Source organism: Stigmatopora nigra, chromosome 18 (assembly GCF_051989575.1).
Source record: "Stigmatopora nigra isolate UIUO_SnigA chromosome 18, RoL_Snig_1.1, whole genome shotgun sequence".
Classification (NCBI taxonomy): Eukaryota; Metazoa; Chordata; class Actinopteri; order Syngnathiformes; family Syngnathidae; genus Stigmatopora; species Stigmatopora nigra.
Genome location: NC_135525.1, coordinates 5,438,323 through 5,465,740, shown reverse-complemented (window position 1 = coordinate 5,465,740; position 27,418 = coordinate 5,438,323). Strand labels below are relative to the sequence as shown.

The 27,418-nt window shown below is 39.7% G+C and overlaps 3 protein-coding genes and 1 non-coding gene across 6 annotated transcripts; 1 reads left to right on the top strand and 3 right to left on the bottom strand.

The window, feature by feature from the left end:
• Window positions 1-63: 63 nt before the first annotated feature.
• dcun1d3 (defective in cullin neddylation 1 domain containing 3) lies at window positions 64-27,067 on the top strand. Of its 3 annotated transcripts, XM_077738779.1 has the most exons (12): window positions 64-170; window positions 410-575; window positions 10,297-10,395; window positions 11,424-11,548; window positions 15,403-15,453; window positions 17,020-17,175; window positions 19,001-19,152; window positions 22,979-23,022; window positions 24,200-24,261; window positions 25,039-25,088; window positions 25,394-25,932; window positions 26,273-27,067. In XM_077738779.1, the coding sequence occupies exons 11-12, from the start codon at window positions 25,496-25,498 to the stop codon at window positions 26,778-26,780; spliced, it is 945 nt and encodes a 314-aa protein (XP_077594905.1). In that variant the 5' UTR covers window positions 64-170; window positions 410-575; window positions 10,297-10,395; window positions 11,424-11,548; window positions 15,403-15,453; window positions 17,020-17,175; window positions 19,001-19,152; window positions 22,979-23,022; window positions 24,200-24,261; window positions 25,039-25,088; window positions 25,394-25,495; the 3' UTR covers window positions 26,781-27,067. The 3 variants fall into 3 exon arrangements, with proteins under 3 accessions (XP_077594905.1, XP_077594904.1, XP_077594903.1); XM_077738778.1 differs by lacking the exons at window positions 64-170; window positions 410-575; window positions 10,297-10,395; ... (2 more) ...; window positions 17,020-17,175; window positions 19,001-19,152 and having other exon boundaries at window positions 22,477-23,022; window positions 25,403-25,932; XM_077738777.1 differs by lacking the exons at window positions 64-170; window positions 410-575; window positions 10,297-10,395; ... (2 more) ...; window positions 17,020-17,175; window positions 19,001-19,152 and having other exon boundaries at window positions 22,478-23,022.
• On the bottom strand, window positions 2,499-9,540 carry kcnj12a (potassium inwardly rectifying channel subfamily J member 12a). Its single transcript, XM_077738776.1, has 2 exons — window positions 9,052-9,540; window positions 2,499-6,234 (listed from the first exon to the last, which is right to left on the bottom strand). Exon 2 carries the CDS (start codon window positions 6,092-6,094, stop codon window positions 4,793-4,795), a length of 1,302 nt encoding a protein of 433 aa, XP_077594902.1. The 5' UTR covers window positions 6,095-6,234; window positions 9,052-9,540; the 3' UTR covers window positions 2,499-4,792.
• Window positions 11,237-11,309, bottom strand: trnar-ccu (transfer RNA arginine (anticodon CCU)). Its single transcript has one exon. It is a non-coding gene; the product is annotated as a tRNA-Arg (tRNA).
• Window positions 20,855-22,614, bottom strand: lyrm1 (LYR motif containing 1). Its single transcript, XM_077738780.1, has 5 exons — window positions 22,220-22,614; window positions 21,547-21,705; window positions 21,416-21,476; window positions 21,213-21,244; window positions 20,855-21,131 (listed from the first exon to the last, which is right to left on the bottom strand). The coding sequence occupies exons 2-5, from the start codon at window positions 21,703-21,705 to the stop codon at window positions 21,018-21,020; spliced, it is 366 nt and encodes a 121-aa protein (XP_077594906.1). The 5' UTR covers window positions 22,220-22,614; the 3' UTR covers window positions 20,855-21,017.
• Window positions 27,068-27,418: the final 351 nt, after the last annotated feature.

The window sequence follows — 27,418 nt, the reverse complement described above, 5'->3', positions numbered from 1 at the left end:
TTCTCATCATGGATTGGCTGAATTGCCTGCAACAATTAAAAAAAAAAATCTTTACCGCCTGGTGCCGCCGTTTACCGCCACTTTTACAACATTGGCGAAGCTAAAGTTCAAAACAATTCAAATAAAAGGAGGACAACAAATATGAGGAGACTTTTGTATTAGTTTGAAAGGTTTGTACTTATTCTTTGCTGTTTCAATAACTAGAAAAATATAAATTTCTATATTTAGGTTATTGTAGTAGTTAAATACACGACGTTTTATGAATGTCCGTTTTTCAAGTTCTTTAGCTAATGTCCGTTTTTCAAGTTCTTTAGCTAATGTCCGTTTTTCAAATCTTTTAGCTAAAGTGAAGAATAGTATTTGTTTTGAAGTTATTTTGGAATTAACTTTCTCTCTCTTTTTGTCTCAGCTTTTACGACATTGTTCATAAAGAGACATTGTTAGTATTCAAAAGAGAGACATTACAACAGGCCGTGTAGGTCCCATGAAGACAACAATGAAAGCCATTATGCATGACACTGGAGACGTCCATCCGACAGGAGATGACCCCAATGTCCCGGCACTGTTCTTCCCAGGTAGGCCACGTTAAGTTAACGGGCTTTTTATTTCTTTCCTTTCCCCTGGGAGACTAATTTGATAAGGGTGCGGACAGCTAAACTTGTGTTCATTCTCATGCTATGAAAAGACCCCATTTTGTTGATATAACCTTACGTCATCACAAAACGAACAACAGCCAAACTGACCAATTCGCATAGAAAATCACGTACTGTAAAATACTTCACGTTTTCACTGGGGTTCATTTTAGTGCTATTTTGAGCCTTATAGTATAAAAACTAAGAAACTCATAAGAAGAGACTCAATAAAGTGCATTAATAGGTATATTTAGTCCTGGTTGAAGGTAATCTACACGGACACAGATCTTAACAAGAGCTCATGACTTTTCTCGATTTGTGTTTATTCTCTACTAAAGTTGTTTGGGGATTTTAAATGTACATTTCACTGCCAGACCATTTATGTTTATAGATGTATTACAACAACCTGAGGCATTTTAATAATGTAATTTTCCATGGTTATTAATCTGGAAATATGAATGGGCTGTCCAGTCATCTACATGTTGTACTTTTAATTCTATCCATTCTACCCAAACATTAAGAAACAATCTTTTTTATCCATATGAATCTCAGTTTTGGGATCAACGTGTCCTTGATTGTCCCGAACTTCTCACTTTCTAATCCCACTGCCATGTGCTATCTCATCAAAGCGCGGCTATTAAAAGTACACTCAATTTTCAAAGCTGAGATTTCCCTAACAGCCATCTGAAAATCTTGCAATTTTTGTGAGGAGTTTCTGCTCATTAACTCCATTAATCCTAAAAGAAGCTTCGCTCTCTGGCAATCCGAAAGCCAAATCCTATTTTTTTAGGCTCCTATCTCATTTGCTGGCAGCTCAGGTATATGTATAGTATTCACTGAGTATGTGTTGTGGTAGTTAATTATAATGTCTCGATCCCATACTCAACACCCAATACGACTGTTTTTAGTATCGGACAGTATCACATTTGTTTACGATTTTATCTGATTCAATTGTATGTTATCAGTACTGATCATGCTTCTCCACTGCTGTGAATCTAACCACTACGTACACCTGTTCACTGGATGGGGCAAGATTTATATTAAAAATATCCAGTTAACCTTTGTCTTGCTACTTTCTTATTTGAGAATCCTTCCCAATTCAAATATATTGAATGTATGTCTGTGTCAATAGCAGCTGAAAAGGTAAGTTGTAATTGTCTGTTATTTATTTTTTAAATACTGTATTTATTAAATATATATTTATTTTTAAAAAATGCTGAATGAATGTTAATTTGCTGACAGACTTCCCAGTTCAAATTGATTGGATCTAAATGATAAGAAACTAACATAAAGTCACAGAAAAAGGATTAAAAATAGATCATTGGGTGTCTATCATTATTAATGGCAGTCTTAAACAACTTATCGCAGAATTCCTTTCCTGACCTCGGTGACCTTTGACCGCATTACCGCAAAATTTAATCATTTCCCCCATTTTTATTACAAATATATTGGGCAAGTTGGAAAATAATCCCTTTATTCGTTTTTGGCTGATCTTAAACGAAAACACAAACAGAATTAAATTCATAATGTAATAATAAAAAATATGTAAAAAAAAAAATGGACATGACGCGTATTAGCATTATTACCATTCATCCTCTTGTTGAGTTCAGCCAAAAGGACGTCGCCCCCGCTGGCCGCTTGTGTGTCATCGTGAGTAATTGATGAACCGTCTTGAATAATTGGCTTGAGCCCATGCAATCATTTGGCAATGTTGACATGAATCCTGGTCTTAAAGCACCCTTCATGGTGATGAATTACCTTAGCAACCACTCGGCCCATTGATTAGTCATTAAGGCGGAGGTCTCGCCGTTAACAAAAGAAACTCACAAACAAGTGCATCCTTTTTTTCCCACTTTGTTTTATTTGAATTACTCTTGTGATTTAAAATCAAAAGCCCAGTACACAATTTACTGGACGTCGGAAGACTTCTACAGAGGTCAAAGTTTTTTTCCCCCAATCATCCCATTAAGAGAAATATGACTTTAGACTGTGCTAATTTGAATTTAAACTACCAAAGATAAGAAATAAATGCTATTCTCAATGGTAAATCAATATTGAATTCTTATCAAAACACATGAATTGTGATTGCTATACTCTATTAAAAAGAATTTTGTATAAAAAATAAGATGCTTTAGTACTGTTATTTCACCATTTCTGTAATCTGTCTAAAGGATTGTTGTCAAATTATGTAACATTGTTTTAAGGGCTCAGGTGGACGACATTTAAAAAAAATAGCATTAGTATTTAAATCCTTCCCAGAAGGCAAAAATTGCTCGTTCTATCATAATTCATGCTTACAAATCGGAAAAACGTGATCATGTCGTATTTTAAAAGTGACAAGATATTTAAACATTCTGACCAACGTGACAAGCTTCTCCTGGTCCTTTCCTGAGCTTTCCATTGTAGTTTTCCATTCCTCATATCAAATATATTCTAAGGAAAGATTTACAACCTTATTGCCGTATGCACAAACATATTCCTAAAAAGTAATAAAATTGTTACTGATGAATGCGAGTTGTAATAAGATGATTTTTCCCTTTTGCATAATGAAAATATATCATGGAAAATTTAAGTAGACTTATTCCCTCAGTGGGAAACTTCTACTTTTTACTTGCAACCTTCCCAACAAATAAAGATAAGATAAAGATAAAAATGAAGACAGTAGAAAGGGTGGCTAATTGCTTAGCTACAAAAGGGGATCTTTCTACATGTTATTTTACTAATAGTTTCATTTGGATTGAGTACTTTATTGTAAACTGTTGCTAAACCGTCATGAGTTTATTTAGATATACTAACATTAAAACTAATGTGATCCAAACAAGTTTTAATACTAATCAATATAGGGAAATATAATTAGGTGAGGTTACTGCTGTTACCTAATGCATTTTTTGTGTTAGCATCATGATAAAAGTATAATTTGTCATGTCATTAATCTTGGACCCCAAAAAATAAATGTGACTATACTACAAAAGTATTTGTTATTTTCAATCCATTTTTAATAATATTATATCTAGCCCCTGACATTATGGAAAATATGCATAGATTAATTCAGGATTTCCCCCAGTGCTTTATAAACCTGGTGGCCCGTTAGGCTAAAACTGCTACAAAAGAAAGTATAATTATTAATACATGTTTTAACCACGTCCGATTATATGGTTAAACATCGTATTATCTATCTGCTAACAAACACGTCCCCTCTCCATCATTGGACTGAATATTATCGTAGTTTTTTCTTTGTTAAAACTGTACTTGAAGACTGTGCCTTTAGATTAGGCTCTATAGTAAAGTATTGTTAATAAACAACTTACAATAACACATAATACCCATATTTTCAAAATATATGTAAAATTAACATTTTGGTAGATTTTTCAAAACCATGCTAAGCTGCCACGGCATTCTCTGGGCTTTGAAATTTTTCTGGGGGAAACCCTGCAATTGTTGAGGAGCAGCAACTCTGTAGTTTTACTTCTTGTGAGAATTCAAGTTCAAATGAAAAAATATACATAATGTCTAATATTGTATACATTATGTGTTTGTCTTAAGGTGCTTTTTTATGGGAGCAAGGTGTTTCATTATGGCTCATTGCATCTCAAGGCGCAATTTTTTTTTGTGCCACTGAACTCATGTCCAGCAAATTTAGCAAACAATACTGTGTGCTCACAAACAAGTAGACAGATATCATTCTACTTTCAGAAGAGACAGCACACCACCTATACTGTAACAAAACAAATGTATTTACAGCAGAAATACAATGTCTATCTGTCATAGCTCAGTAGTATTGGTAACGTACTCAAAGTGACCATGTGAAAAAGATTCAAGGTTCCAAGAAGGAAGGTCTTCCTCTACATTTGGGGTCTCAAACCTGCAGCTTTTTTTCCGCCCACTGGAAAGTTGTTACTTGGATATCTATGTTAAGTTTTAATATTTCTATTTTATTAACTTAAACGCAAGCCACCTTGTGGCGTAGGGGTTCACTCGCCTGACTTCGGTGCGGGCGCAATTCCCTCTGGTGGCGGAATGATTGGTAGTGTGGATGGTCATTTGTCTTTCTGTATCCCCTATGACTAACTGGCGACCAGTCTAGCTAGGGTGTACAGAGTCTGCCTTTTGCCTGAAGACAGCTGGGTTATGGCACATTGTCTTACACCTTAATGTAGTGGTCATATTTCCGACTCTCTGCGATAAGACCTTTGATCCAGAGTCCTGGTGGCCTGCAAGCGTTCAAACTCATGTCGACTGTTTCGGTCCGGACTGAGATTCGCTAGCCCCCGACTCCCTCCCCCTCCGTCGTCCTCCTCTTCGTCACGGTTGAGGAAAGCTAGCTCATTTTCGTAGCAGAAGGAGTTAGATGTGGGAACCAGAAACTTATTCTCCAGCATGTCCTTGGCACTGCAACGTGGGGTGGACGGCACCTCGTAGGTTTTGTGAAAGTGGGCGTAATCCACTTTGTAGAGGTTCTTCTCCTCAAACAAGACGGGTTCGAACCTGTGCCCCCAAAGGATCTCGGAGGATAGATAGGAACTGCGAGCCTGAGTGGTCATGGCTGTTGCTTCCACCATGCCTTCCAAGATGACCACCACTTCAAAATCAGACGACTCCAGGTCCTGCTTGCCTATCCCGAAAAGGGGGCTCTCCTCGTCTATCTCGTGGAGAATCGTTATAGGCGAAACCAAGAAAATCCTGTCCAGACCTTTGTCAAAACCCACGTTGATGTCAATCTGATCTAGAGGAATATATTCCCCTTCGTCTGTGATCCGAGGCTTGATGAGCTGCGCCCTGACGTGGGCCTCTACAATATGGCTCTTGCGGAGGTTTCCCACCCGCCACATGAGGCATAGTTTCCCGTCCCGCATTGCGATGACGGCGTTGTGACTGAACAACAGCGTTTGCGCTCGTTTCTTAGGCCTCGCCATCTTTGCCATGATGGCGCCGATCATGAAGCAGTCAATGATGCAGCCCACGATAGACTGGAAAACCACCATGAAGACCGCAACCGGGCACTCCTCTGTGACGCATCGGTAGCCATAGCCGATGGTGGACTGCGTTTCAATAGAGAAGAGGAAGGCGGCCACAAATCCGTTGACTTGCAGGACGCACGGCGTGAAGTTGTCATCGCCAGCTGGGTTATCCAAATCTCCGTGGAGCAAGGCGATGACCCAGAAAGCCAAACCGAATGCTAGCCAAGAAACCACAAAGACCAAGGTGAAGACCATCAGCATCCACCGCCAGCGGATATCCACGCAGGTGGTGAAGATGTCAGCCATGTAGCGCTGGGACTTGTCATCCATGTTGGCAAACTGCACATTGCACTGGCCGTTCTTTTTGACAAAGCGACTGCGACACTTGCGTCGCGTGTGGATCTTGCCATTGCCAAAACCGTTCATGCCATGCATGGTTGTCAGGCGGAGGCCTTCTTCCTCGGATGATACAATGCTGTAGCGGTTGATCCGCCCCACGCTCATGGTCTCGCCGCCTCCGGCTGCTTGATCATAGTGAAAACGGTGGCCGCAGAGTCCAAGCGTGCGATTGACTGCTTGGAAAGTTGCATTTTAGTCAGCCGTAGCCCAGTGGTGATGAAGGATCATTGTGCTGGAATCCAGTCCTAGAAAGAAGAGAAAAACTGGGTTCTCAGTGGAGTCAATATGCATCAGGGAGCAGACAAACAAGCAATTTTTAGAGCTCCTAGCTACTGTGACCTGGAAGAAGTGGGAAACCAGGAAATTTAATAAATCAGAAAACCATGTCAGTTTATTCACTAAACTCTTACCTGAGTGCTATGACCCTCTCCCCGGTTGGTTCCCTTCAAATGCTCAAAATTGAAGGACATCAAGTCAACAACAGATTTGACAACAAGCCCTAGTCTACTGTCTGATTAAGCGTCACAAAATGTGACAGGCTGTCATTTTTTCAAGCCAAAAGTAAATGCCAACTCTACAAATTGTTAGTTTTCACTCTGTCTTGGTTGTATTTATAGCGTATCAGCTGTGTGCCCTGCAGACGTGACACATCCAGAAGAAGAAAAACCTCCCTCTGTTCTTTTGTGTCCCAAATTCTCTATTGTCCTTTTCGGCAGAGTACTTTTGTCAGGGAGTCGAGGATGCTGTGCGTCTGTGCTCACTTCCACTAACTCCCAACGGGCTTCTATGTGTGCCACTTATTCCATGGACGCGCAATACCAGATGCTGCATGCTGGGACGAAGGGAGTGGATCTCCATTTGACCCCATTGTGTACAACATACCTTATTAATCATTTTTGCCAGGCTGAGTTACATTTAAATCCCTTGCCACGGTGCTTTGTTCCATGACCTGAATGCCATGCATGTTGTGGTTAAATACCGGAAATGTGTGTGGTTATTAAGAATCATACCACGTAGAAACACACCTCCCATTATGTGTTGGAATGATAACTTAAGCATCATGCCTCATTTTGCGCCCCAGGTCAACGAAGGTTTCTACCCATGAGGGACCGGACTGTGGCCCCCCCTAGGGCACAGACCGCTTTTATCGCCTGGTCGCAGCCGCTCTGTGCCTGTCTGCTTGATCTGGACTCTAAAAATTTGACAGATCACTCATGTGCATTCCCAAATCCCAGTGGGGCTGAAGTTGCCCGAATATGGAGCCACAATACCTCATACCCAGAGGACCTTACTCAGTTTTAGGTTTTAGATATTGCGGCAAAAATGGATTGAAAATGCATGCTGTAAACTGTGAATTGTCTTATTTTTGAGTGCAATAAATTATCAGTATCAATTACTTCTCTCAACCACCCATGTGTATAGAACAACATAAACTGACAGTTTTATAAGCATCCAAAATTAGGCTGTTGTGTATCAGAAGCTGCTTTCAGATATGCTCTGAAGTCTAGTAAAATGTCAGTATTTACCTGGTACTCGCTCATGTATTCAGTTAATGCCCCATTTGTTACGTGTATCTCTGCAGGGGCAGCTTAAGTTTCTTCTTCGGGACATTTCATGACTTTCCTTGTTGGAAGAATGGTATCAGGTGAATACACTGGTTAACTTTAGTTCCTTTGGATGTCTTATTTGACTTGTCTGAAGGCAAGGCTGAGGTAAGTAAACATTTTAGCAAGTATGTCTTCACATCATTCTACGTTTACACCTACTACTACACTGATTAATTCATTTGGGAGATGTCGTCAAATCTTTTCAAGTGGCATGGCCTCTGCATGCGTGTCTGCTGAGCTTGTTCTCAAGAGACCTCGTGAAGACTGTCCGGGAGGGAAGTTCGAAAGCGCTGATTAGGGCCAGCAGAATGCATAATTGGATGCGCACAACAATGGCGGCGATCGGGAGGATAATGAAGTGGCACGGGCGAGGGTACTCGACATGAAGACGAGCACGCGGGAAACTGAGCTGAGCCGCCTCGACGACTGCCCACCTCCCGGGGCTATTGTTGAAGGAAGAACCTGGGCTCAGGTGTCGTTTGATTTTCCTATAGCTCACCGTGTGTTTGGTCTCAAGTGACTGCCAGGTATTTTCCCAATGACAGCGACACCACAGTCTGACTGCATATTCGCACATCGGCCTTACGTAAAGCAGACATTTTTTGGGGTTTGTCAATCCATTTTGAGTAAAGAGCTCCTCCTCCCCCTCCACCCAGGTTTTCAACCAAATCACTTCATGTTGCGGAACCTGTAGCCGTTGTGCCATTTTTGGCACCTGGCGCAAACTCGTTGGTCGAGATCTTTCGGAACCGGTGGATGATTCACCCATTAAAATGACCTCTCTGCGGACTCAAAACCCACGAAAAGTGGCCACTAAAAATGAGTGGCGCGAGCAAAGCACAGGATGAGGTCATGGGGCTGTCATGCCCGGCTGTGCTAATGTGTTCATTTGCTTGGTCCTGTCTCTCTAGGCTTTGTTTATGCAGAGATAAGAGCGCACGCACATTCAATTCTTCTTCGTAATCACTTGAAATCGTCATCTCAGGTAGATGAGTGCCTGCGGATTTATTGTTAGCTCCGCCAGTAGGGGAAGGTTTTATGTATCTAAATATGTAGTGCCGTATATCTGTTTCTGTCACTCTGTATGTCTGATTTCAAGGTATAACTCAAGATCGAATATAGGGATTAATATCAAACTTGCAAGACGAGAACTCAGTGACAACAGAGGCTGAAATCTCCCAAATTCTTCAGTTGTAGGCTACCAACACAAAATCTTCGACGAATTTTCTTCGACTGCCATGCTAACAACGTTCAATTCTGACGTACTTTGTCTGAGAGATAGTGTCACATCACTACGTTTACTTGAACATAGCAAGGTACATTATAGCGATGCTGACTGATGATGAATGCAAGCAACTGGTTGTTGTGGCTGACATTTATCTCTCACTGGGAACTTTTACATGTAATTTAGAGTCGGTGAGTGCAGGTTTTCTGCAAAGTGCAATCACTCCTTACCTTGTTTTATGCCTGTCTTCTCCCAGGACTGAAATTTGCTGTCTTTTCTTCCCACATCCATCCGCATCAGCCGAACTGCGGCATCTCTGAATGAAGCACTTCTGTCTTTTGTATTAGTCTGATTCCCGAATAAAGCACGCCGTCATCCTCAACATCAGAAGGCACGGGTAGCGTCTACATTTCTTCATCTTTGCCGCTTTAGGAATTCTCAATCAACTCAGTGGACGCAATCGACAATTCTTAGTGACCAAAGAAACAGGATTTTTTAAAATCCACGGTTCATTCCGATCCACTCATCTTCTGTGATGTGAAGCCAATCTCTCCCACTTCCCATAAAATCGTCCAGGAGTTCCTCACGGCTTATGAAGTGAACACCTCTCTCTATCAATCTTTGCAATCTGATCTGGTTGGAGCGCCCTTCTCTCTCTCTTTCTATCACACTCTCCTTTCTCTTCTCCCTCCCTCACTCCCTCTCTACAGTGTCACAGAAGCTGCCATTTGCAGCCTACCTCTGTCTGCTTTCTGCCCCCTTCTCTTAATTCGTCTTTTCTCCCTCCCTACACTGCAAACCAGTTGACGACAACTTGATGCATCGTTCAAGAAATCTCACAATACCTCTGTTGTGTCTCTCCACGTTTGAATCTTAAAGTACAAGGAAACATTAAATACAATTTAAAAAAAAGTGTAAACAATGACATCCCACATGAAACTAAGAAGACAGGCTTTGCTAAACCCATCTGCTCTTGTTCTACTCGGAGTCACTAACTCCTGTTATCACACCTTGCAAAAGAGCTTATTCACTTTCTCTCTTTGGAAGAAGCACGTGTAATGTGTAGCACTTGTTGGAATAGCATGTTGTAGTGTGCTCCAAATCTCACTATCCAAGATCAACACTTGACAAGGACTAGAACTGTCTCAAGAAATCCAGCATCATGCTGATTTTTTAATCACTAAGTTCTGCACAACAAAAAAAATCCATACACATTTTGATGGGATTTTTTTTGTACAGAAATCAGCATGTGCTGGATTGGTTAGTGGACTTGCTTAGTTAGACTGGTACAGTTTGGGAGACCAATAAGAGACATTCAAAATGTGGTCTTGGAAATGACAACACTATTGTGTTGTCTATTGTTGTCCAGTAATGGGAACAGAAAAGTACATTGTCCCTACTGTGAAGAAAGCACTTCATCAGGAACTGTTAAAACCTGAATTTATAAAACATGCTTGATTCTTTTGTCGTTTCAGGAATGTTATATTGGACATTAATTCTTTGCCTACCATTGACTGTGATAAGAGACTCATTCAAGTAGACTGGATGTCTACCAGCGATATACTTAAAATGAGGTATGGATTAAGAGTCATGAAATTTCTTTTTTTTCATCTGCTGTAAATTACTTGCTATCTTCACTTTTGTAAGACGCGTATGTCCTTTCCCAACAATTTTTTAAAATCCCTTTTTGGTGGAATAAGGGATGTTTCCTCCGTAAACTCAGATTTTATATCTAGTGGGCCCTGAATAAGTTGAGTTGGAGACCCCCAATTAAATGCAAGTTCGTGATGCGATTACTGTAGGTTTGTCTTTCACAAACAGAGGGATGGCAACACCCATGAGCTTCTGTGAATGATGCTTGGAGCTGAGCAGTCTCGCAGTCGTCTGAAACCTTTCACACTTGTCATCAGCTGACCTCAGCATGCACATTGTGTGTGCATGTAAGAGTGAACATTTGCAACACACTAACACCTCCAATTTGTTATGTTTAAACCTTTATTCAAGGTAGAAAACACAACAAAGCACTCACAGTGCTTCTCAGCAATTTGACACTGAGTTTTGGAAAGCTCATCTATTTGCAACAAAACAGTGAGTGTCAACTGGTTGGAATAAGATATAAAAATGTAAGGGATACACTGGAAAGACTTTGAAACTGTAAATGATTTTACGCACATATCAGCACAAATGATTTCTTGTGCTAAAATGACTTAGTCCAGTAATTGAAAGGAGATTTGACTCAACATCTAAGGAGATGTATCTGGTTCTCTTGTAGATCTAATCAACAAGCAAGTGGACTGAACAAAATGGACTGCTTGGCAACTTCATCTGCCAGTGCAGTGTTACATTATCTTCCTTCTAATCCAAGTTAAAACCTCAACAAGAATCAGTATAAGAGTAGGAAAGAACTTTGACATCCACCCCAGATGGGACTTGAACCCACAATCCCTGGCTTAGGAGGCCAGTGCCTTATCCATTAGGCCACTGGGGCTGGTTTTCTTACCAAAAAAGTGGTCAGAATTTCATAGTTCACTTTCTGTGGATAAACTGGACTTCAGTTCGGTCTTTCGAACTCAACATCTTAAATAAACTTTATTTTCTACAGTGTACAGCACTCTTGAGAAAATTGGAATACAGTGTCAGATCAGCAGTCTTCCCCACGTCTGAATTCTGCTGAGCTGAGCCAACCCAAGACTTTATCAAGGCTCTTTTGCGGTTGTTCCAAATGAGGTATGTGCCAACTGTATACCAAACTGAAGCCTTTGACACTGTTCTTAATTTTCTGAGTTTGTGGTTTTACTAAGATGGAAATCTTGAAGTTATGTCAATTTGTGCATAATAGCCTAATAAAACAAGTTGGTTGCCACATTTCTCCCTCCTCCTTCCACAAATTTCTCTGAAAATTCAACTCCCGACGTATTCTACCTGTAGCCATGGCAGCACCAGTGATTCCCACTTACCCCTCTCTGTAGGAGGCAAAACCCTCCCATTCAAACACAGACAGGCAGTATGTGGGCTGCCACCTGTGATTACTGCCCGCTTACGTAACAAGGCCCGGCGTGAGGCCGCTCGGACCTAGTTATCAATGGCGCCCCAGCGCCGCGATCAGCGGCGAGCCGTACAATAACCTGTTGCCGACGCGGGCCGAGAAGCGCTTTCAAGGTACTCTTTGAGCTCCCATTAGCCCGTGTCCTCGGCATACATCACAATGGCCGGGTGATGATCACACACAGGCCTGAAATCAGAGGCAAAGCGAGTGAGGGTGAGGGAGAAAAAAAATGAGGTTTCCTACACTGATGAATCATTAGTGATAAAGCTGAGGCTGAGCCACCATGGCTAGATTTAGAAACCTCGCACTCATTCAACACTCTTTCTCACCGTCCGTTCCATCGCTGTTTGACAAACGGCTTCTTAAGGACATTCAGAACAGTTCTTGCAGGAAGAGTGGGAATGTGAGGGTTTGAAATGGGATGAAATAATCATACCACGTTCATTACCTAATGTGCTATCTGGCGCGATGCAGGGGGGGTTCGTTTCGGTTCACCATTTCCCAATTTCACTTATCCCTGATAGGTTTACACAGGCTGACTCCAGATTGAGTTTCACTTTGCTAGACTGAGCCAAATTTTTTTCAGACGTTGACTTGAGAAAAAAAAGAATCTCGTTGTTGCTCAGTCCCTCATCTTTCTTGCCAACGACAATCTGGAAATGGCAGAAGGGGGACAAGTGCTTCAGTTGAGAGTCACTTCATGACGGAAAACGTTTGGATTTTTTTTACTCCTGTAAGAGTTGTCGACTGTAAAAGTACTGTGTAGTTGTTTCGCCGACTTGTCTGTGTAGGTGTTAGAACTTTGGTGTGTGTGTGTGTCTGTGCACACTTGGCTATTTGTAGCAGGTCTTGACTCCCAGGGAGCCCATCTTCCATCTGTCCAATACTCTGAGTGCAGCGCAGCAACGTCCTAATTTTATCCCGAATTTCCCACCAGCTGACCTTTTATTACCCCTATTAACAACTGCCGTTATTAAAAATGTATACCAGATTTTTTTCAGTTTTTTACATTGGCATATCGCTACTTTGCCCCAGAAAAATATAGTGCAGTATCACATGTTTAAGTTATAGAGACACTATTTTTTGCGGTAAATATATATATATATATATATATATATATATATATATATATATATATATATATATATATATATATATATATATATATATATATATATATATATATATATATATATATATATATATATATATATATATATATATATATATATATATATATATATATATATATATATATATATATATATATATATATATATATATATATATATATATATATATATATATATATATATATATATATATATATATATATATATATATATATATATATATATATATATATATATATATATATATATATATATATATATATATATATATATATATATATATATATATATATATATATATATATGAAAAATTTCAAGTTAAAATGTGATCATTATAATGTAAGAACATGAAAACTTTCATAAATAACCTTGTTAACTCCCATGTAAAAACCAATGTGATACTGTACCTTTTTAAAGTTTTTCAACAGTAATTTATCCGTCAGCAAAGTCAACTCAACGAACAACAGGTCCTCACTTGAGAGAATCGTAGGATTTGTTGAATTTGACACTCAAACGTGTTGCTTGTATGTTAAAATTCTTAAAAGGACAACTCAACTTCAGGCGTTGACAGCATAAATTAACTAGTGGGGCATATGGTGGTTTTTGTGCAAGCATATGGTAGGATGCCACTTTTGCCTTGAGCTTCAGGCTTTTTGGGAGGAAGCAGTGAGGAACCATTCATAAGACGACGATGAGATGCTGCCCTGTTTACTAGAGAGACGGAGTAAAGAAGACATGCCAATGTCATGAGCTTTTTTTGAAAGGATTTCTAAGGTCATACTTTATTCATATCCAGTGTTTTGACTGGCATAGAATGCAAAATGGCAGTCTGAGACATTCATTTTTACTTATCAGGAAATTCAGAGTCTTCATTCTTCATTCGTTTAAGACCCTCCCAATTCAAATAGATTGAACGTCTATCACTGTTAATGGCAGCCAAAGAGTTAAAATGAAGGGATGTTTGTGGTTGTTTGGTGGTTGCACTGCAGAATTTCATTTGCCATCCCTCTTTAACAGCTCGCGCTGTGGGCGTGTGGACAGAGAAGTGAGAAGTAGACTGGGCTGTGTGAAACAAACGAAATGTCTGCCTCTCGTTTTAATTGTGGGAAATACACAGGGATGATTGACACTATCATGAATGGTAACATGGAAAACCAGCCAGCCTGACTTTGCTGTCTTTGGACATGTTTAAGTGCATTGGCCTCACAGTTCTGGTGTCGAGGGTTCGATCCCAGGTCAACCCTCACTGTATGGAGATTTTCATGTTATCCCTGGGCTTGTGTGGTTTTCTCTGGGTACTCTGGTTTAATCCCTCATCCTAAAAGCATGCAGAGTAGGCTACTTGAAGACCCTAAATTGCCCCTAGGCACAAGTGTGAGCATTTCTAGTGGTCTGTCTCCTTGTCCCCTGCGATTGGCTGTCCATCAATTCAGTGTGTCTCCTGCCTGGTCCCCATAGTTAGCTGGGATAGGCTCCAGCACCCTTGTAAGAAAGAATATTTCTTTTGAAAGTCCTGATTAATTGCCATTAAAAGCATTCAAAGTTACAATGACTTTACCAATTCCATTTTTTTTTAAATTTCAGGCCAAGGATTCTTGTCTAAATAATGTCCAATCACCAATTAAAAAAAAAAAACCTTCAATGTAACAGAAGCAGTTGAATGAAAACTGGATGCCCTCTGTGGGGTGACATGAAACGTATCATTCAGCCCGAGTTCATCTAATCTTCCAGTGTTGAAGCCGAAAGCTCTTCAGTCTCAACATTATCCAACATGGGGAGGTGCAGGTAGACGAGCGCTCTCATTACCGCAGAGAGCCTCCTGATTGAGGCCCGGTGTCAGCTAAGCAGCGCAAACTGACAGTCAACGCTCTTCTCCGTTACACTAAATGGCCAAGAGGCTGTTATTAACGTGACAATACGCTCGTCACTAAGTGGAGGACCTGAGAGCACCCTAGGAGGTTTTGTCCTCACCTGTAACTCCATAGGCCCCCTTCGTTGCACACTGGAGAATTCCATGTCATTTTTGCCACCTCAACAGTTTCTCTCAATGTGTTTGGGTGAGCCAATTAACCATCGTCAGAACCATGGAAATTATCCAAAACACTCACATTCTGGCTGGGATCAAAATTTGGGCAGATTGTGCTGAGGTCACCAACACCTGGTGCTAAAACTGGGGGGGCTGTTGAAAAATACAGCATTTTTTGGAGAATATATAGTATGTTAAACCATCACCATTGACGGTAATTTAACTGGGGGGGATGGTAGTAGCGATTGAGTGATAATAGTTAAAATAGGTTGAACGTCAAAGCCACTAAAAGTTGAGGTAACACAATAAGTTTATAATGATTGGACGTCTGTCTTTGTTATTGACAGTCATTGAGTTAACTGTTTTTATTTTTTAGATTTACATGAAGCGGAGAGGAACTATTTTCACTGTGAGCACAGTACATAAGGTATTTACATTTTATATATACATTATATTTTGATATTAATAAATGAGTCTTTTGATTTGTAATTATTGTAATTCAAGCTGCCAGGTTTTGCAATTTTGGCACTGCGAGTAAGGAAGGCATCAGACTACGGAATTTACCGTTTATAGGCTAAAAGTTTGAGAACCTAGGACTAAAATTTGCTATTTGAGGACAGTACAATTGACAGAACTGTGAGGCAGGTGAATGCTCGCTGATTGCCGATTCACACGCAGAGGAGCATTTGGGAATAGGAATGAGGAGGAAAAAAATCAATCGCGTGATCAATAGGAGGCGCCGTCACAGCTGCCTCTCAACCGCGTCTTGCTGTAAACACATCATTAACGGACGAGTCAAAGAGATTGACGCTTTGTGGCAATATTGACTCCATTTGGAACTGTTTGTATTTCTTACATCTCGACAAAGGATTTTTTTCAAAACTCATTGACAGGATAAACGGTGAATACTTTTCGACTGGGAGGTCGAGCCTTCCATTAAAAATGGATTGGACTTTTATTTTTGGGAGAATCTGTTGGTGTCATTTCTCAGGCGATCAAGTCGTGCCCTCTTCCAGACACTTAACGGTGTCAGACAAATATCGTTTTTTTTTTTTTGGTCCAAAATGGAGGCGTTTGCTCAAGCGTCCTCCCTGAAGGACGGCAAAGTGCTTTTATAGACCTCAGATGAGGTGATCACTGTGCTGTGAAGGAAGCCAGAGTGCACGAGTGCAGCGGGACTTCCTCTCTTTGGCGGAGTTTGAATTAAAGATGGCCCAAGACGTGGGTCAAACGCTTCAGCTCATCCCTGAATTACATTCGAAGTCGGCCGCTCAACGTTTACAATAGCTTTGACTCTTCCGAATCATTGGCTTAGACAACAGTCAGACACACAATTATCACAGATAATTAATTCTGTTCTTTTATCGGTACATGACAAAACTTGCAACAAAATATTGGCTCGAGCTAACCTTTTTTTGGCTGAGTAAAAGTGTTTTTTTGTTGTTGTCAACAAAGACCTTTATGATAAAAACATTTTGACTTTTTGCTCAGCTTTGGAAAATCTTTCAACTTGTTTATTCAATTAACTTTTAGTGGACTTTTTATGAGGACAAAGGCCCCATGATTCATAATGAGAAGGGTATTTTGTTGAAAAAATAAGACTTTATTTTGCTTTTCAGAAGAATAAGCGAAATATCATTTTTTTAAAGTTTTCTTTTTGTCAACAACGGATGGTATTTAAAAACAATATTTTTTTATTTAAACAGGTAAGTTTTCAAAAAAGAACATTGGGACATTATTCTGTAATTATGTGTGGGAAAATATGAATCATGAGACTATTTGGTCGAAAAAAAAATTATTTGTTTTGCCCTAAAACAACTGTGTTTGTTTTGAGTCAACAAAGCATTTTAATTAAAACATCTGACATTTTGTCAATAAATTAAAACTTTTTTAAGACATTTTATTTACTTTGTTTGTATTCATGCTAAGTCACAGACTAGTAGTCGAACATGGTGTTGTTGTTTACTGTTCTTGGGCTGCTTTGTCGCTTCAGGGCCTGGACGAACAAGTTCACTGGATTGAAGTAACCGTGAAGTACAAAAACAAGTTAACTTCTTCATGCCTTCCTCGTTCAAATCGATGGAATGACTATCCCAGAAAAGTAACCTCATGGCAACAGTGGCCAGGACTAAACAGACCATGAAACACAGTAAGTCAACTTCAGGTGGTTGGGAAAAATATGAATCATTCAAATTCAATTTTGTGCTGGAAAAAATGGTTTCATGTACAAATGTTTTTATTTCTGTTCAAACTTTTTTTTAAGGATTTAATTTTTTTCTAGGAAAAATGTAATACCCAAATTTTGTTGACTAAAAATCACCCTTTTCGTTGTCAAACAGCAACAACAACAAAAAACTTTTATTCTCATACAATTGCAGCAACAAGTGTCTTTACTCATAGGCTGCCTTTGACTCCAATAGTAGTCCAATACATTTTTCAAATGTGGACATCTACAAGTGTTCCTTATGTTGTTTATAAGACGAGTGACCTTCATTGAGAGGGACAAACAGCAGACAGATGCCACTCAAGACTGATTTGATGTGACAGCACTTATCAACAGTGACATGCTCACTGATCCAAACTCCTATATCCTAAAAAATAAAAAAAGCTGCTCCCAAGGAATTAACCAGAGATTGTGTCCAAATTGGGTGTCCTCATTTTAATTTGGGGATTTCTCCACTGGTGAGAAAACTCTTCTCATCTTCACCTCTCATGGCAAAAGGTAACACGCCAAGGGAATTAACAACAGCTTTTCGGAAAAACGGCTAAAATTAGAGCAGCACATTACAGCCTTGTCTCTCGTAACAAGGCGCATGTAAAGGATGTGCAGATAATCACACTTTGCCGACCTGTGATTATTAATTTACACTTTGAAGGAAGAAGCATGACTGGAGGAGCGCAAATGTATTGCTTGAGTGTGTGTGTGCAAGTCTTGCATTTTTTGCCATAATTCACTAGAAAAGACAGTAATACAGTGATCATCATTAGGAACACATTGAAATGAATAAACTACATGTATTAGATTTATTTTTTCACCATACCGCTTATCCTCACCAGGGTTGTGGGGGTGCTGGAGTCTAGCAATCATTCAAGCCTAGCTTGCATATTTTTGGAATGTGTTGGGGAACCGAAGTACCCGGAGAAAACCTGCACAAGCCCGCAGAGAACATGCAAACTCCACACTGGAAGAATATACAGGCCTAGAACTCATTGACTGCCATTGAGGGCCATAGACAACCAAACTATTTGAAATGGCAGTATAGTAGAAAATCTATCGGATGGCTTTGGACCTCAATGGCACTGAAAGGTTATCATCCACAGTTGTGGCAATTGTACAAATGAAGCAATTCGGCAATTACAGCGAGAAAGCTTATCCTCTGCCTAACAGCTGGCATCCATCCCGCCCGCCTCTTGCAGCCCGCTACCCGGCCGCCGTAGCTTTTTTCCATTTTTGCCTGATGAAGTCTTTCAACGAAGCTCCTCACTTTCACTCTTCCCGCTGACAAGCAGCGGCGAGCTGGCGCGAAGATGTAAACTAAGCTCGCGCGGGCTCAACACGCCCCGCTCCATTATTCATCTGCCCCTTTTAATGAGTTTTCCATCCACCTTCATGCAGCCAGTGCAATTAAAACTAAATGATTGTTCTTGATCACTTTAATTAAATTGCACTTTTGTATGCAGGTCTGAATTCCTGCGTGTTCCCTGTGTGTTGCGCAATTAGAAAACGTACAGAAATTAACAATAGAGGCTGGGGTATAACGGGTAGTTGGTTTAAACACTTCACAAAATGTTATAAGATAACAGTGGGGGTATAATTGAGACTGTGGGATTGTTAGCATGTTTCCTTGGCTCATGAAACCAATCAGAATTGATGGATTAAGACATTTTATTTAATTTGTTTGTATTTAGGTCACAGAATTGTAGTCAAACATGGTGTTGTCATTGAGCGGTCATGGGCTGTTTTGTCGCTTCAGGGCTTGGATGACTTGACTGGATTGAAGGAACCATAAAGTACAAAAACAAGTCAACTTCATAATGTCTTCCTTGTTGAAATGGATGGAATGATTATCCCAGAAAACTAACTTCATGGCAACAGTGGCCAGGACTGAAGGAACCATGAAACACAGTAAGTTGAATTCTGCCTTTTGTTGTCAATGGAAGCCAATCAGTTACTCCGCCACTGTACATATATACCCGGGCTCATAAACTCAAATTTATCCAGGGGCCACATCAAGTATTCCACAAAAAATATAAAGTATTTAAAAAGTTCAAAAAGTTGAATCTTCTTTAAAACATAAAGTTCAAGTGACCGACGTTATTTCACTTTTGCTAATTTCTTGACAAACACTGCGAGAAACTATATTATTACCCTGAGCTATACTAGCCCCAAAACTTTGATAATGTGTTTGTTTACAAAAAAGGAGACCCCATAAATATTTCATGGCTTCTTCGAGTTACCTAGCAGCCGTCCTGCGACCCAACACCTTTCATTTTGCAGTCCTTGTTAAACAATTCTTGCATAATATTTACACACATTGTCATCTTTGAATGCATTAGAAGTGGTTCGTAGATAAAGAGGTAATCATAGGCCTGTGCTAAAAGACACCGTGCTAGTCTGTTATTTGCTTCACTTAAAATGTTGGGAAAATGTCTTTTTGTGTTTTTTTACCATATTATTTGAGTCTGTACAATTCAGGAGTGACTACAGCATGTTTCTGTGGCTAAAGTAAATGTTAACTTGATATTTATTTAATGACGAGTTCAAGTGTAGTCGAGACAACTAAGAATGTGATCTGCAAGGAAATCCTTCACCGCGAAAGATGAGAAGAGAGATCAACTATTTACCAACTTATAATTACCTTATCATATTTACTGTCATTATTCTGCATTTTTTAATCACTCTTCATCCATCATATTTCCCCCCGGATCTCTCTAAAAATCCCTTAAATAATGCACCAGGGTAATGGATGCTTTTTTTTCTGTCTATGAGTGCTTTTGGAATTTTCTCACTGATATAAAAGTGCCAGATGAATTTTAAAAACAATATTTACTCATTTAAAAAAAAACATAATATGACCTATTTTTAGGTTGTAAAAATGGGTCACCATAAGGCGAATGACGTAACATTGTCAACAGGAATCTTAAGTTAAAATGATTTAAGTAAATTAAAATAAATAGATACAATGTGAAAAACTAATATACATCTACTTTAATAATGGAAGATGTATATTGGAAATCATATCAAACTGAACTCTCACTTAACAGTAGTACTTTGGTATTTCCAAAAGGTAAGCAAATGCGACATCTTGTGGCTGATAGGGACTTTAATATTGGAATCCCCTAAAAAAGAGTTGTAATAGAGCAGAAATGTATTAAGTAATCTACGATTAAAAGACTAGGGCTAAAAAAAAAAAACGTTAATATTTTACATCTATTTTTTCCTAAAATTGCACAATTCAATTTGGGAGGCTTTTCCATGTACATTTATATTCATATTTTTTATTAATACATTAAATATTGTTTATATTCAATTATTAATTATTTACTTTTTCAGTTTAATGCAGTCATCAATCTGACATTGAGGCCTGCAGTAATAAAACTGTTGAAGTCAGTGTACATGATTGACTTTCACATTATTGTACAGATCCGTTCCCTGGGCTTTGAGTTTGATACATGAGGCCTAAAATAGACAGTTAGACACTCGTAGGGTTCCAAAAGTTCATCAGACACTTTTTTTGCAGTAACATTTTATTTTAAAATTAAATATACAAGAAATTTTCAATTTGTATTTACAAAAAACACTTGACAACAGCCCTCATTGGCTAACATTGACAGCAATAGCAGTGTTAAAGCTAGCCCATAACTTGGCAAAAAAGTTTACAATATGGCACGGCATGCTGAAACGTGTTGATATCGTAATAAATATTAGATCTTAATAATGAATAAACCTTGGTCCGACCACCATCTCGAGTTTCGTTCAAGCTCGGCCCGTCAGGTCTCCTCTTGTGACTCCAAATAAATTGGCTTGGCTTGCTTCCTCAAGCGCTGCTGCACTCGCAATTTCCTCCCTTTTTGAGTGGCCAGCCCAAGTTGCGGCAGGTACACCTGCAGGAAGGAAAGAACACACAATTGCTCACTTTTTCAGCTTTATGCTTCAGGGCAGAAAAAAAACTAGTTTGGACTTACAGCTCTCGGATAGGGGATTCTGTAATGTAGACCTGGGAGAGAAAACACAGTATTGAACTCATTAATAAATCATTATGCATTTTCTCGTCATATTTGGTAGCTTTATTTGAAGTGATATATAATGAAATGAAAAGTAGATCGAAAAGTAGTAATAGTGTAAGCATCCCTCAGTTACACAATCGAGGACAAGTACAAAGTATTACCAATTTCTATGCGGGCTTCACATTCCTCAATACATTTCTTTATTGATTCTGGATCGGTGATCTGTAAAAGTAGCAAGAAAGAGCAAGTTAGGTTAATAATATGCTGTGTGATGTGCATGTGCCTCGCTCACCTGCTGGTTGAGTCTGAACAAAGTGCGAGCCTCCTGAAGTATATACTTTCTCTCGGTTAAAGTGTCACTCGCCACTCCACTTTGCGATTGCCATGTTCGTGCGATGCGAAACACTCGCATGTAGAGCGATAACACTGTCTTTTGTGTGGAGGCTGTCATCTGCATGGAAAATTGGACCAATGAGTCATTTGACTATCATGAAATTGGCCAAAATGTTATTCACATATTCACTATATATTATGTATCTTTGTTTATATAATTAGGATTAAAAGCTAGTGATATAATGACAAGAAATATCAATAATGTAGCTTTGCCAAAGATAATTCCATTGAATTTTGGGGCATCAACCTGCAATTCCGTCATTTCACCCTAGAGTTCACTAAAATGTCGTTTCCTTCAACTTCAGGTGGTTGTGTAGTAAATGACAGTTGTGAAACAGTTTATCCATGGTGTTCGTTAGTTTCGATCAAGGTTTAAAACTGTTAGATTCATCATATTTTTGCCACACTGTAATTCGCAGTCGCATGATAGTGCAATTGTGTTATGATGCCTATACCACGTGGAAATATGTATGCAACTGAATCTATTCGCGTTTATTCTGATGGTACGCACAGGAAATTACCTCATTACAGGTTTCAAATTTAGATTAAACACAGAGAAATCATAATATTACCTTTTAATGGTGAGTTTATGTGGTCCTTGTAAGGTGAAACTGACTGGCTCTGGTAGCTGAAGTACTCGTCGCATGTTAGTGATGTCATGGTCCGCTCCCTTTCAAAGTATTATTAAAAATAATAAGAAAGCACAGATTTAGCACCACGAATACATAATTTAAATAATAACAAAGACGTTAATGAAAATACACACGTGCTTTTTACACAATTGTTCGTTTTTGTGAAAAATATTTTGATAGCTCGCTCCCTTCAACATTAATCTCTTAAGGAGCTCTTGAACGTACCACCGACGGGACATGTCGTTCAGTCGTTTTTTTATTTATTTTTTGTATTACATCTGTAATGCCACATTTACGTTCGCTGTCGTTTCATAGAATTAAAGGATAATCGTCAGTGGCGCCGGGTTGAAGATCAGCTGTTTTGGCCGCTCGGAAAAGGGAGGAAGTGATGCATTGAAATGCCCGTAAAGAAGCTCCTCCAAAAGGGGGAAGCACAAAGAAATCGCCTACTCCGATTGTTTCCTGCCTCTCAACTGGCGTCGACTGCCCGAGTATATTTTAAATTAAACTACAGTGACACGTTTTAAATGCTAGCTGCTAAATTACGTTCTTTTTCTGCTGTCAGGGCTGTTAATTTATTTACAAGTTTTTTTTTCTTGGGCGACTCGTTAGCTAGTGGAGCTAATGTGCGGCGAGTTCTTCAAGAGTTCATTTCTGGTCTTGTAAGCTAACTTGGGATTTTTGCATTTTTTATCATAGTTCTCCATATCGGATGCAAGAAGGATGGAAGTTGGAAAAAATAGGTGAGTTTGGGATTCTTCATCGATAGAATAAGCTTAGCTGATAGCAAGTTTTAGTCAGGGGAGCTGGTGCTAGTTGGCGATGGCGACATCGTTTGGGCCTTCATAAATTAAGGCTAAATTACTTACTAAATTAAAATTTGACACGGGCACGAATTCACATAAAGTGGTGGAATGGTTTCTCTGTTGTAGGTTAAATTAAAACTCACTTTCTTAGGCAGGACATTGCCAGACCAACAACGCCAAATAAGGAAAAACATACATTTTAGTGTGGTAGATTTCCCAAATTTGGAAATAAGGAATTTAACTGTGGCTGCCATTGACTGTGCTAGGCGTCCAATCCATTATGACTGCTGTCAGCTCCGAGGCGAAATTGCCAATGCGAATTCTTATATAGATTTTCCTCTTTTACTAACTATCATATTGCCTTGGCAATGAATTGATTTACAAAGTGTTATGAGGATTGTTTTTGTATATCTCAAATGATTCAACTGTTTTCCAAAAAAACAAGAAACCAGTTATTGAATAGATTATTCAACTCGGTTTTTTTCCAATGGGAAATGATTACTTTTTATGTTAAGATCTGACTGAATAGGAAGAGAGAAAAATATTTTAAAGAGAAGTTTGTCACTTTTAAACATATTTCTGAGCATTCTTTTTTGCACTAACATCCCCTTTAATGTAGTGAAAGAAAACATTGTGAGAGACCAAATCAAGTTTTATTTAAGATTAAAAAAACGTGTTTTTTTATCCACAATGACCTGCTAACTATCACAATGTAGTTGACGACTACTATGCTGATACCAAGATACCTCCGTTAGCATTGATGCAAAATTGGTGAAGCTTTTGGTTGTAAATCACTTTTTATAGTGCTCACAATAATGTTATCTGCTTAGCCTCTGGGTAGCACATTTCCACGAAAGAGACGTCTGTTATTTGTCTGTCATGTGGTCTGCCAATCATAATGAAACGTGAAATGTTTTAATTGGCCTTAAAGTGTGTTTGGGGTGGGGTTAGGATCAGTGAACTCAGGCAGGGCGAGATGTCTGTACATGCCCAGCCCAGAGTAATGAATGTGTATCATGTTTGCTCCAGTGTTGAGCACAATGATCCGATTAAGTGTGGTTTCGCAGGCGCAGGGGAAAAAAACATGCTGGTTTAAAGTTTTGTTTCTCTTCAGCACTGCAGATGCCATGGTGATGGAGAAGTGATTGCTGGCCAATGCAATGCAAGGGATAGTCTGTAAGTACAATTGAATTCATGATGTCCATCTTTTCCTGGGATTAGGGCTGCTAAAAAAGGGGGTTAATTTGTAAATTGGTTGATCATTGATTTATTTTGCAGTGAGTCGGTTCATGTAGAAATCACATTTTGGATTACTTAGAATTTGACATTTTAACTGCAGTGGGAAAAAATGTTTGTTTTCTAGCACAAAAGCAGACAGTATTTTTTTTACTTAATTTTAATTTAAAAAAAAAAACATATTTTTCAGAACAACTGGAACTAAATGTAAAAAAAATGTAAAACATACCCCCCCTGTTGCATTAAATTTCTAATGTTTTGCAATTAATAGAATGATAATCTTATTTTTTGTTTTCCTAATTTAATTAAATGCAGAAACTAAAATGATTAAATTGGGAAAGTTATTTGCCTTTTTTTTATAATTTAAAGTGAAAGAGATCTAGTTTTTTTTGGCCACTTATTTATTGAGAACTGTTTTGGTTGACAGTGTTGTGATTTTGTTTTGGTCAAAGTTCGGACTTTGACTAGGCCACAATCTATCGCGTGCCATGGCATTTTGCCGTGCAGTGGACACAGTGATAGTTTAACTCCAACTGATTGTGCTAGATGTCTAATCCATTTAATATGGGCGGGCTAACAGTGGATGAATTGCCACTCCCAGTCTGAATGAATTGAATGCCTGCTAGTCATAAACTCACAGCAGAAAAAAGAATAGAAAAACGAAAGACCAAATACAACATATGTAATCCAGGTGCTGTTTTTCTGGTTCTATTTTAGGGTTTGACTGCTGGCAGTACAAGACCTGGTTTTTGGAATATTTCGCAAAGGTACATTTACATGTATTCAAGTTTGAAAACATATTTTTTCGGACAAAAATCTCAACATTAATTGACTAAAAAGTAGTATATGGCAACCAAAGCTAATTGATGTAGTAACATGAAAGCCATTTTAATATTAGTAATGTTGTTGATGTTTTCTCAGTTTCGGTGTTAGAAGTGTTCTTATGCCAATGTTATCATGTGCTTAATGTAAAACCAGTTCATTTTCAATCAAACGCCAATAATCCATGTGACAGGAATTGAGATAATCAAAGTGTAGACCTTTTTTTGACTTGTTCTTCAAATTGTGTCAGTCTTTGAAGGATTGAGGGAATGTTGAGCCATCCGGCCGGACGTGAGCAGAGGCGCCTCGGTGGTTCGGACGGGGACTGAAAGGAGGCGCATTCAAAGACGACATGGGCCAGTGCGTCACCAAGTGCAAGAACCCGACTTCTTCGCTGGGCAGCAAGAGCGGCGACAAGGACGGCGGCTCCAAATCCCACAAGAAAAGCGGCTGCTCGGCCGCCGGCCACAAGGAAGAGGCGGGCGCTCCGTGCGGCAAACCTGTGGCCGATCTGGCCAACGGCACCAAGGCCCCCGAAGTTTCCGCCGAGATGCCCATCATCTCGGCCGTGATGGGAGAGCCGTGTCGGGAGGAGCACCAGGACGCCGACGGGCTGTCGCTCAAGCTCATCGAGGAGCTTTTCTCGTGCTACAAGGACGAGTGCGAGGACGCCATCCTGGAGGAAGGCATGGAGAGGTTCTGCAATGACCTGTGCGTGGACCCGGCGGAGTTCCGCGTGCTGGTCCTCGCATGGAAGTTCCAGGCTGCCACCATGTGCAAGTTTACAAGGTGATTTGATTTTTACCCTAACTCCAAAAGAGGAAATGCATCCTGTGCTGCCAAAGCTGAGTAGAATGGCCTTCCGTTTGAGTCGCTGACTCCCTTTTACTGTTTTTTTTAAGTACCATATTTTCTGCACTCTAAACCACACTTTGAGTCAATTAATCTTAATATTTATTTCATAAATGATTATTGTTTTTTAAATTAAACTATAATGCATGAAAGGAGAATATTTTTTATTGAAAAATGACCATGATAACCTTTTCCCAGTAAAATATTGGTTACAAATTTTGAGAAAATGTATCTATGCCATAAAAAGTATTTACTGTGGTGCATTTGGCGTTCCCAGGAAGGAGTTTGTGGACGGATGCAAAGCCATCCAGGCGGACAGCCTTGAAGGCATCTGCTCCCGCTTCCCCTGCATGCTTGTGGAAGCCCAGGGCGAGGAGAATTTCAAGGACCTGTACCGCTTCACCTTCCAGTTCGGCCTGGACGCCGACGAGGGCCAGCGCTCGCTCCAGCGGGATATTGCCATCGCGCTGTGGCGCCTGGTCTTCACCCAGGACATGCCCTCCATACTGGAGCACTGGTTGGACTTCCTGGCCGAGAATCCGCCGGGCATCCGCGGCATCTCCAGGGACACCTGGAACATGTTCCTCAACTTCACGCAGGCCATCGGGCCCGACCTCAGCAACTACAGCGAGGACGAGGCCTGGCCCAGTCTTTTCGACACATTTGTCGAGTGGGAAATGGAGCGCAGAAAACGGGTGGAAGCCGGCCTGCCGCCGCCGTCAGCCGTAGCCGATTATTTACAATCGAATGACGGACGCCAATCACAGACGTGGGTGGGCCACTGATACTCCGGTCGGGAGAATTTTAGCGTCATCGTAGCGCTCGTGGGATTCCTGCTTGGCAGTTTTAGGTTTTTGAAAGGGCTCTGATGATGTTTTAAGCACTTCTATTTAAGTTATTGCTAGACTCCTTTGCGTCTAAGTGTTTTTTTTTTATAGTTATTTTGACTTGCACCCACCCACCGTGCTCCAGCTAAATATTTGTATTTTGTTCAAAGCTTCAAAACAAAGAGCTATTTATTACATTGACTTCATTCCTGTTTGACACATTACAGGTGTGCCTTGAGATACAATTAGCATGGCGACCAATATTTTCTTTCGACACACGGAGGGATAAAGTAGGATATCTGATTTTGATATTCTTTACGTTTCCATTAATTTCAATGGCAAAAAAACTTTTGGGATGAGTTTTTTTTTTAAACTAGGAGTCAGTCTATGTCTGTAATAAACCATCGTCTTATATACTTTTTACAGTCTAGCAGTACATGTTAGCAATGGCAATAATAGTTTGGCTGCCATTAATGGATCTAGACATCCGATTAATTTTTACCTGGGAGAGTATTCACTCGCTGCGAGCTCTCCTTTTTCAAACGGATTGGACATCTATTTTGGCCATAGGAAGAACAAATGGCATTTTTTAACTT

Coding starts and splice junctions, on each gene's coding strand:
- kcnj12a (XM_077738776.1), bottom strand. CDS start 6,094: ATGAGCGTGGGGCGGATCAACCGCTACAGCATTGTATCATCCGAGGAA.
- lyrm1 (XM_077738780.1), bottom strand. CDS start 21,705: ATGACAGCCTCCACACAAAAGACAGTGTTATCGCTCTACATGCGAGTG. Junction 21,477..21,546: donor TGTTCAGACTCAACCAGCAG/GTGAGCGAGGCA, acceptor CTACTTTTACAG/ATCACCGATCCAGAATCAAT. Junction 21,245..21,415: donor TGAAGCCCGCATAGAAATTG/GTAATACTTTGT, acceptor TTTCTCTCCCAG/GTCTACATTACAGAATCCCC.
- dcun1d3 (XM_077738779.1), top strand. CDS start 25,496: ATGGGCCAGTGCGTCACCAAGTGCAAGAACCCGACTTCTTCGCTGGGC. Junction 25,933..26,272: donor ACCATGTGCAAGTTTACAAG/GTGATTTGATTT, acceptor TGGCGTTCCCAG/GAAGGAGTTTGTGGACGGAT.